We start from the raw sequence: 9,987 nt of genomic DNA, 5'->3' as shown, positions 1-9,987 counted from the left end.
TTAAATTTCGTTTTGAAAGTAGGGAGGCAAACTTTGAGGCCTATGCCTTGGCAAAGGCAGCCTCGTCTCTCCCTATGGGTCGCCATCTGTGGCTAGGGAACCCGCCAGACATTATATGTATTCCTCTGGTTTTGACTGATCAATAAAATCCCTAGTTACACCTCAAAAAAGCTGGCTGCCCAACTTTACATGGATCAAGCTAGAGTGGCCCAAAATGACGCCGTCGAGAGTGCGGTGTCAAGGGCCGTTACAGCGTTTGTATCTGTCTATCCTAAGCGACGCGTGGGTGCAGTGCAGTGGATGAGAGCGGCACGGCAACAGGTAGAGTGGTTGAAAAGCGTCTGAAAGTCGGTTCTGAACCAGGCCGGACCGGGGACCACTCAACAACGCACCATTTTAGCTGTCAGTGGCCGCGGTCGAAACTAGAGTTGAGTATGGATGGATGCAGCGTAGCCATCGCGTGCCTGAAGCTGCACGGATGCATATGTGCGGTATGTGTGCATAGGTTCCAGCAATAAGCTTGTGCACGTACCGTACACGTAGATGAAAACTTGCGGATTGCAAGGATCAACAACGGGGGTGTAGCTCATATGGTAGAGCGCTCGCTTCGCATGCGAGAGGCACGGGGTTCGATTCCCCGCACCTCCACCTTTTTTTTATCAAATCCCGTTATATTCAATATGTTTTTGCTAACTTGAATAACAAATCATCGTACCCTTTTTTTTTGCGGGAATCATCGTACCCGAGAGGGTTCCCATCCCAAGGTCCGCCACCGGAGCACGGGCGCGTATTCTGCAGCGCAACGGTACTCCATACGCATTCCGTTCTTCCCATCCACCTCACGCACGATCACGACCGTTAATTCCCCACTCTACGGCTCACAAGACCCCCGCAACGACGCCAGTGGCACCATCTCCTCCCGCAAGAAAGAAAGCTCACAGGAACAAAAGTGGCCGAGGAAAACCACCAGGACCAACGGAAGAGCGAAGAGGGGAACTGGGAACGGCGAAGCTGCTGCCGCCATGGATCGGGAGCTGGAGGAGGCGAACTGCAAGTTCGCGTGGCTCAAGCTCGCCTGCGCGGAGGACGAGCTCGACACCTGCGCCACCCTGATCTCGGAGCTCAAGGTATCCACCCACCTACCCACGGCTCGACTTCGTCCCCGTCTTTTTCCTGCGACGATGAGGAAGGGGGATTCGGTACATTGACGCCTTTGCCCGCTGTATACGCGATGTTTCTGAAATCCGGGGTATTATGGTGGATGCGCAGGGTTTGTTTGGAGAATTCGGGAGTTCCGCGGCGCAGGGGAATGGGGTTTACGAGCGGTTTTGGGCGAGTTCCAGGGAGTTTTTCTTTTCGATTCGAGGATCCATTTCCACCTGGGTTTGATCAGGTTTGGGAGATGGATGGGTGGGTCGGGAATTCGGGATGCGCTCCCCGTTGGTTCCTGAAATTTCCCAACTGTACTGCTGCTGCCTAGGGTTTGATGCGATTTGCTGGAAATGAGGGGAGGAGTTGGGGCGAGGGTTTGCAGTTCTGGAGATGTGAAGATCCAGTTCCACAATAACAATGTCAACACTGATGTAGGTCCTGGTCTGGGGATTCACGACAGGATGCAATGCTGTGTTTTTTGTTTTGAATTGTCAGGGTTTCACTTAAATTCAGCGTTTATCATCAGGTGACATGTCTCCTCATTTCGTTGATTTCAGGTTCTCCTCACAAAGTTTCCTAGCCTGCCACCATCATTTAAGAATACACCTAATGCAGTTGCGGAGCTGAGACTCGCAAGTAAGCACTTGCTCCTGGAAAAAACTGCGCTCTGTCCTTTATTATGTTGAACCATTTTTATTTTCAGTTAAAGGTGGGATTCTGAACCAATTTAAGGGAAATGCTCCTATAAAATGGAACCCGAAATTCTGCATATGGAGTTTCATCCTATTTTGAGATGTGCTATGTAGTTGAAGGTGTTTCGTGGAATACTCTTTTTAGGATGCGTGTATGGATCTCTGTATGTATGTTCGCTGGTCATGGACTACAACTGCAATTCTACAAAGCAGTCTCCTGAAGAGAATATTGTTGTCACTCATAAATGTTCTTTGCATCATTTGAGAAAGCCCTGTTCACTACATTTTTTAATTGCAATCTACCATTTTGCAAGTGTGTAGTAGAGTAACTGCCCTACTGTAAGACTGCTGGCTACATTTTTGCATTGCAATTTACCATTTCATCTAAAAACTGCAAGTCTGGAAAGCATTTTTCATGCTACAGTATCAACTCTAAGAATGCTGGCTACACTTCTGCATTGCAGTTTACCATTTTGCAATCTACATTTTTGTATAAATTAGTTGTGGTGACTGATCGTGAAACTTTCAGGGGCCATATACGAGTTTGCTGTCATCTTCAGCATCAGAGTTAAGGACCAAGATGCATTTGAGAGGAACTTCTTCCAACTAAAAGTCTTCTACATGGATACAAGGTTTGTTTTCTACTTAAGCACATTTTGGTCCTACGTACTGCATAGATTCATCCTATGTAGTCATGCACATAAATTATCTTTCTAGCTTATTTTTCTTGTGCCAACACGCTTATGTTTTTCCTAAAAAACAATTGACATTTCAAATATCTAGATCGTGGACATGCACTTCCTTGATACAATCTATTTGATTGTGGTGGAGGTTATGTGTTGTGACCATTAACCTTTGGTTTAATCACTAGCCAGTACCTTGGCATTCTATTCCTCACAGCACCTATACGGAATGGCAGGTGCCAGCAGGACACCTTTGATATAAGTAATCAAAATGCATATTAAGATTCTTTCGTTCAGCAGTCAGCACATGGTTTCATTGTTTGTCATTTGTCAAGTCGACATTGTTGAGGAATGAGGATACGTTTATGAATTGTCTTAATCTGTGCGACCTCCTGGATTTTTAGGAGCACGATTATCTTGTGGCTAAAAGATGCCGCTGAACATTTCCACATAGATATTCTATCCTGGAGCACTGTATTTCTGAACTTATGTTTGCCGAGTGCTATTGATATTGTGTTTGCTTTTGTGATTGTTCATCAGAAGCATACTCCCACCATCACCAGAAGAATATCAAATTTGGGGGCTTAATCTTATGAGGCTGTTGGCTGAGAACAGAGTAGCTGAATTCCACACTGAGCTGGAACTTCTGCCCCCCAGAGCCCTAGACCATCCTTGCATCAAATATGCAGTCGAGCTTGAGCAATCCTTTATGGAAGGTACCTACAACCGATTAACCAATGGTCGGCGAGCTGTGCCACATGAGACATACCTCTACTTCATGGACCTTCTTGCTGAAACTATTAGGTGAATGAATTTACATTACGTTTTCTATGTTGCTCGTGTGGTGAAGTTCCTGATTGTGTTCTCTACGTCTTCTTTTGCAGAGATGAGATAGCTGATTGCAGTGGTCAGGCATACGATCACTTGCCAGTGGATGATACCAGAAAAATGCTGATGTTTTCCTCTGAGCAAAAGCTTCTGGAGTACATATCAGAGGTAACTATTAATTTCTCTCGTCTTCTGTCCTATCACCATGTTTCGATATGAATAATGTCATAGTGAATCATTGGCGTCTGAATAACTTAAGGCCTCGTTTGATATAGAGGGATTTCCAGCCCCAAAGGGGATGGGGATTTCAGAGGATTGGGTAAATCCCTCTCTTCCACCCAATCCCCTTAAATCCCTTTGAATCCTCAATCCCCCTCCAACCACAATATTCCAGAGAATTGAGTAGTGTTGTTTCCTCCTGTCTCGCCAAGAAGGAGCTGCTTCGAGCGGCAGCGACGAACAAACTGCGAGGCGGCGGGGTCTCGTTCCCCGAGGGGCTACGCGAGGCTGCTGAGCCGCGTGGGTCAGGAGGGGTTGGTGGGGATTGGAGTGGTTTGGCCCGTTTAATACCTGCGAATCAAATGGGCTGATGGGGTTTCTGGGGGATTCTGGGCCCTGCGGGGATATTCCTCTCTAATCCTCTTCAAACCTCTTCCATCAAACGAGGCCTAAAGGGTGGTAAAACACATCTTGTTAGAGGCATGAACGCAAACCACTAAGCTGCTATTCTACTGACATAACCATGTGTGTACTAGTAGACTAGATTGTATGATTGTTAACGCTGCCACTTCCTGACTATACAAGTACTCCTTATGTTGGCAGATACAACATGAATGGGAGGTTCAAAATCATTCGGTCCTTTTCCACATGGCGAAGGTCCAACCCCGTGTCGGCATACAAGCGCATCAGATGATCAAGCGATCTCTTTGCTACGCACGGGAGCTCGAGCGGGTAGTGTAATCTGCGAAACACTGTGGATATTGTCCGATGAGCGGATGGTATAACCTGCAAAGCGAGGTGGATTTTGTCCCATGTAGGTAGTCCGTGACATAGTATTTCGTCGCACGGAACGATCAGCCTAGATGCTAGATAGTCATGTCTCGTGATATGCGTTCTCCTTGCTGAAATGCTGGAATTTCTGTTGAAAACACAGGCTGGGGACTGCTTGACGATGCTAAAATCGATGAGATATGTTCGGTTCCAGTATGATGCTCCCCTGTCGTGAAATTCATTTAAGTTCAGTTCAGTTGGATATGTTCAGTTCCAGTATGATGCTCCCTGTTGTGAAGTTCATTTCAGTTCAGTTGGATGCTTTGATGGAAATTGGGAACTCAGCGTAGGATCATGTGAGCGGTTAAACTTGTTATCAAATCTATCTCCCATTTTTCTAAAGTGACGGCGCTATTTCTCAGCCAGTAGAACTATTTTGACACATCCAGGACATTATACATAACCAGCTCACTGACCCTCGGGAGCTTTGAATTTGTAGCTCAAATCACTATACAGAGACAACATGAATGGTCAGGAAACGAGTCAACATACTCGATGCAGCATTGCACTTGTGCTGCCTCAGCTACCCTCTCATGTTCCTTGAGGAAACTAATTCCTTATTCCTTGTTGTGCATTAGCTTTAATCGACAGAGAGTAGAGAAAAAAGAATGGCCGGCCAAGAATCGACTGTCATGAACCGGATCACTGCATCGTCTTAGAGTAACACCCACGGGACTGTCATGAACCAGATCCCTGCATCGACTTGAGCAACTTCTTCAGCGTATCCACAATGCTTGAAAACGAAGGGCGCTGCCTTGGGTCACTGAAAATAAAGCAAAATCATGTTATCGATGATGATGTTTTGTTTTAAACTTAGGCTGAACTAATGGGTGCCGTCACTTGAAATTTTGATCAAGGTGGCTGACAGGTCATGGGAAATTTGCTTACTCAGACCAACAGGATTCAACAAGAGCAGCTAGCTCTGGGATGGTGTCTTTAGGGATTGGCAGCCTTCTGTTCTGGAATGCAACTGCCCCTACTACCTGTAAATATTACTCCAGTGAATCACGAATATCGCCTTTTTTTCTATACCATATAAGAAACACAGAAATAGGTTACTTGTGCTGGGCCTAGGCCGCCCCATGGTTGCTGCATCGTCAGGAGCTCCCATAAGATCACGCCAAAGCTGTAGACATCACATTTCTCGTTGGATGGCTCGCCACGGAGAAACTCTGGCGCCATCCATTCTGGCTGCAGTTAACCAGAATTTGATATTAAGAATCCAAAAAGATGTAATGGCGAGTTACTAACTGAGTAGACTGTCATGCAAAGCTTACTGTTCCAGCGACTGATTTGGATGATATGAAGGTGGTCGCCTTAAATCTGGACAAGCCAAAGTCACCTACCTGAAGTTGTATCAAGGATAGTAAATAATGGGACAAAAGCAGAAGAGCCGTATCCGACCGCGCTACGCCATTTGGGAAATGAACTCCAACTAACCTTTACGGACCAGTTCTTATCCACCAGCATGTTTGGTGTCTTCAGATCCCAATGTACTATAGGAGGGTTCAGGCAGTGGAGATAGTTGATGCCTTTTGCCTGCAGTTTGGTCACAGCAATGCTTCATATAACATTCAGTGAGACGAGTAACGTTTCAGGAGCATGCTTATCTGTAGAAGTTGGTATTGCAATACATACAACATCTAATGCCATGCGCAAACGCCGCCGTAAATCAAGTATTTCCCCACTAGAAGCTTTGCTGATGAGACGGAAGAGGCTCCCTCTGTTCACAGCAGGATGATTCAGTGATTCTGTTTGGTGCAGGGAATTAGTTCATTTTGCCCGTGAAACTGACTGAGGGTTTACCTGGGCAAGTACTCGGTTACTATCGACAAATGCGGGCATTTGGTCACTGCACCCATGAATAGTACCACGTTTGGATGGCGAACTCGTTTCATGATAGAGATCTGCAAGGATCAACAATGTACCAAGCTAAAGAGAATGGGACAGATTGAGATCCATACTAACCACAGGTGAAGTTTTGATGCAAAAAAGAAACGGTGAAGCAACCTCTCTAAGGAATTCTTTGAGCTGAGCTTCGCCAACACCCTGGTCTGTAAGCACTTTTACTGCAACATCCTACATAACCAAAACTACAACCTCAATTTCATGATCTCTGCAAAGGATACTTATCTCATTGCAGAAAAAAAAAGGTTTCCATAGTGAAAGGTCTACAGTACTTACAGAACCGTGCCAGTCAGCTCGATAAACAGTACCAAATGAACCTGCATTTTCAGTAAACTGTGATCAAATCCACAGAATGCAGCAAGTTGATAAGAAAACTGAAGCTAAGCAAGTACCAGCGCCTATGCGTTCCTTGAGCTCAAGCTCATCCCATGATATCTCAAGCCAATCCATGGCGAAAGATGACTCAGCGAGCAGGTGTTTCGGCAGTGTAAGACCAGGGATGTTCTCCTTATTGACACCCTCGGTGCCGACCTCCATCGCCTTAAATTGCCTTGACACTTGAAACACTGACATGTTGTTGCAGTTGTCATTCTGCATGACCTGACCGCATTTTGTGTCTGCTTGAACAGGGTTCTTGTCCCCGGCAACTGCTACAGTACATGATCAATCAGTATGCTCATCTGCATGGCCTATATATATTTTGTAGATTGTACCTGAATATTGAGAATCTGAGAACACCGAGTTGCAACGATCGTCAGCTATCGCACGATTCCAAGCCGCAACCGGTGCCACGTAGTTTTCCAAACTTGCCGTGCAAGAAGTCTTGAAAGGTGAAGACACAGAGGAGAGCAGCTGCCCGTTGATGGACGAGTCTGGGCTGCAGATGCTCCCTGGCGCAACGACGAGGTCCACGACGTACTCCCTGAGGAAGCACCAGTATAATTACAAAGCAACCTGAGCAGTATCTGTCATATGTTTACTCACTACCAATGCATGACATTGATCAACACAGAATGCTCAAAAAGTTTGTGCAAAAAGGACTCTACATACATACCTTGAATATCTTCTGTCGTTTTCAATTTTGACAAGGCAAGAGGACCGGTGAGGCGCGGAGCAGTACTTGCAACCTTGCGCGATTCGGCATGGCAGGCCGATAAAATCTGCTAGAGCCTGCATCAGTTTGGAGAAGATGACAGGACTGAAAATAACCTGCTGGCCTAAAGTAGCATGGATCGCAACGGTAAGTGAAACAATGCCGGAGACCTTGAATAGAATGGCGCGATGCCTGCAGAACCCAATGGACAGGCGGCCGATGGGGACGACGACGCTCTTCTGCTGCTTCCTCAGCCGCTTGCTGCCCGCCTTCCACCGCATGTACAGGTCTCCGTCCTCCGACCTCAATGCACCCCTTCAAACACCACCATCAAATTTAGCTGAAATTTGTCTGCTCAGATTATTTACTGGAAATTTTGATCAACAAAGCTCAAGTTGTATGTAACGAATGGCATGACAGCATGGAGGTACAGACAGGAACGTGACCGGCCATGGTGATCGTTTGATCCATGATGTAACTGTGCTACGTTTTAAGACATAAAGTGGTCTCTGAAATTGGAGTGTTGTTCACATGTTCGTCGGTGCCCAGGTTCCGAGGTTCACGGACGAGCAGGTCGTCAACTTGCATGTCCACTGCTCTATCGAAGGTCAGTCACGGTCACACTCACGCAGTCACGCTCACAGGGAGCACGGGCACACACGGGCGAGACATGCATCAACACGGACCAGGCTAACCTTTTCTTCGAAAGCAAATCAAGTGAACATCGATCGGAGGAGGTGACGTACGCACCCCATGTGGTCGGAGACGAGCAGGGCGAGGCGGCGGACGAGGTCGAGCGTGGCGCCGAGCGCGCGGTAGAGGTCGAGCGCGCGCCGCTCCAGGTCGACCAGCACGGAGTCGCCGCACTTGTCGACGAGCACCACCTCCAGCGACGACTGGTCGCTGGCGTCCACCTCCCGCAGCGCCGCCAGCGTCGGCAGCCGGCGGCCCTCCCCCTCGTCGGCGTTGCACATCGCCCACAGGTGCGGGTCGATGCCCATGATGTTGTAGAACCCGTGCGCGATCTTGTCACCCCACGACAGGCACCCGTTCACCTGCACGCGAGCCCAGTGAATACATGATTTATCTAAATTTTCTCGAGCGCATCCGGTCAATAACCATGTCGCCTAGAAAAATCTGGCCAATGATGAAGCTGAAGGTCGCACGCCTTGATTGGCCCCAAGTTGCAATTTTCAATGTGTATGCATAGCATCATCGGACATAAACAAATCAATGGAGAAGAGAGACGTACTGGATGATTAATTTATCAGTTGGCACTTGCAATGATTAGCGTGATCCGCGAGACTATTACCCAGAGCCGGTAGGAGACGGCGGCGGCATCGGCGGGGACGTCGGCGTGCTGCTCCGCCGCCGCATCGCCGGGGCCGAGGCGGCGGACGAGGAGCTCGGGCGGGACGCCGGCGAGGAAGGCCTCGGAGGTGATGCGGATGGCGAGGGAGAGCTGCAGGTAGTAGCTCTCCCTGGAGCGGCGCACCCACGTGTCGTCCCTGGCGACGGACGACGCCGGTGCGAGGGATGAGCCCGTCGCTGCCGTGGAGGTGGAGGCGGTCGCGGGCTCGGTGCCGGTGAAGGCGCTCCCGGCGCTCCAGTGCGCGGACGGGGGCGCGGCGGGGGCGGGGAGGTCGTCGACGGGCTTGAGCCGCCCGTAGTCTGCGAGGAGCGGCAGCCGCGACTCGGCCTCGGACAGGTCGAAGGCGGGGTGAGGCGCCGCGGGAGGCGGCGGCAGTGGTGGCACGAGGTTGTGTAGGCGGCGACGGTGCGGCATGGCCGGAGCCCGGAGACCGGAGCTAAACTGCTAGACTGCTAGACAGCTATGCATGGGAGTTCGGCGGGGAGGTGTAGGTGGTTTTGGCCTCGAGCAGCTAGGATTCACGGTTGCCGGCCGGAGACAGCCACGGACAAGAGAGAGAGAGGGAGGGAGGTTTGTCTGTGAAGCGTGACGGCGGGGTTGAAAAGCTTCGGGAGCGTGGGAAGAAGAGGAATGGCTGCAAAATACTGTAGCTCGCACTTTGCATGTCGGCCCTTGAGGTTTCCGTGGCCTCGTCCCCGCTCCCGCGCGGCCGTGGTCACCGGAATCACGAGGGTGCGCGGGCATAAAGGGCGCCGCCGGTGCACGTGTGTCGGGGGGCTCGTGGCCTCTCAGAGCGGCGCCGCGTGTGGCCGCGGGGACACCCGTCGGCCGCTGGGTCGTCGAGTCAGCGCGCGGGGTGGCGTGCGGCTGCCGTGCGCGCGCCGGGGGCGGAGGACGAATCTGGCGCCGCGCGCCTTCACCCTATCCACACGATCGACCACACCGGGCTCGGCTCCCCGCCCGGCAGGAACGCACGGCGGCGCCGCCCGACACAATGCACCAGTGCACATGGTGGTGTGCTCGCGTGGCGACCGGTATTGCGGTGCGGTTGCCGTGGTCTCACTGGGAACTGCAATGGCGGTTGTACGCTCCTAGGAGGAGTTGGTTCCGTGATAGTTGGATGCAGGGTCGACTAGAGATGATATAAGAGGGGTCTGACTCTAATAAACCAAATGTTATAGGCTGAACAAGGCAATGCTCATTTGGGAC

At 49.9% G+C, this 9,987-nt stretch overlaps 2 protein-coding genes and 1 non-coding gene across 4 annotated transcripts; 2 read left to right on the top strand and 1 right to left on the bottom strand.

The window, feature by feature from the left end:
* Window positions 1-575: 575 nt before the first annotated feature.
* On the top strand, window positions 576-648 carry TRNAA-CGC. Its single transcript has one exon. It is a non-coding gene; the product is annotated as a tRNA-Ala (tRNA).
* Window positions 649-909: 261 nt separating this feature from the next.
* On the top strand, window positions 910-4,601 carry LOC125539518 (26S proteasome non-ATPase regulatory subunit 8 homolog A-like). Its single transcript, XM_048702993.1, has 6 exons — window positions 910-1,127; window positions 1,710-1,788; window positions 2,374-2,476; window positions 3,068-3,331; window positions 3,412-3,523; window positions 4,178-4,601. The coding sequence occupies exons 1-6, from the start codon at window positions 1,023-1,025 to the stop codon at window positions 4,313-4,315; spliced, it is 801 nt and encodes a 266-aa protein (XP_048558950.1). The 5' UTR covers window positions 910-1,022; the 3' UTR covers window positions 4,316-4,601.
* A 197-nt stretch (window positions 4,602-4,798) lies between these two features.
* Window positions 4,799-9,606, bottom strand: LOC125539516 (serine/threonine-protein kinase CTR1-like). 2 transcript variants are annotated; one of them, XM_048702991.1, is made up of 15 exons: window positions 8,719-9,606; window positions 8,157-8,461; window positions 7,577-7,721; window positions 7,368-7,483; window positions 7,027-7,235; window positions 6,706-6,963; window positions 6,590-6,630; window positions 6,416-6,484; window positions 6,212-6,312; window positions 6,044-6,128; window positions 5,846-5,944; window positions 5,683-5,751; window positions 5,465-5,596; window positions 5,294-5,388; window positions 4,799-5,168 (listed from the first exon to the last, which is right to left on the bottom strand). In XM_048702991.1, the coding sequence occupies exons 1-15, from the start codon at window positions 9,190-9,192 to the stop codon at window positions 5,084-5,086; spliced, it is 2,283 nt and encodes a 760-aa protein (XP_048558948.1). In that variant the 5' UTR covers window positions 9,193-9,606; the 3' UTR covers window positions 4,799-5,083. The 2 variants fall into 2 exon arrangements, with proteins under 2 accessions (XP_048558948.1, XP_048558949.1); XM_048702992.1 differs by having other exon boundaries at window positions 6,706-6,960; window positions 8,719-9,588.
* Window positions 9,607-9,987: the final 381 nt, after the last annotated feature.

This window comes from Triticum urartu, chromosome 2 (genome assembly GCF_003073215.2).
Source record: "Triticum urartu cultivar G1812 chromosome 2, Tu2.1, whole genome shotgun sequence".
NCBI lineage: Eukaryota > Viridiplantae > Streptophyta > Magnoliopsida > Poales > Poaceae > Triticum > Triticum urartu.
Note: the sequence above shows the minus strand (reverse complement) of the source record. Positions and strands in the feature narration are given on the sequence as shown.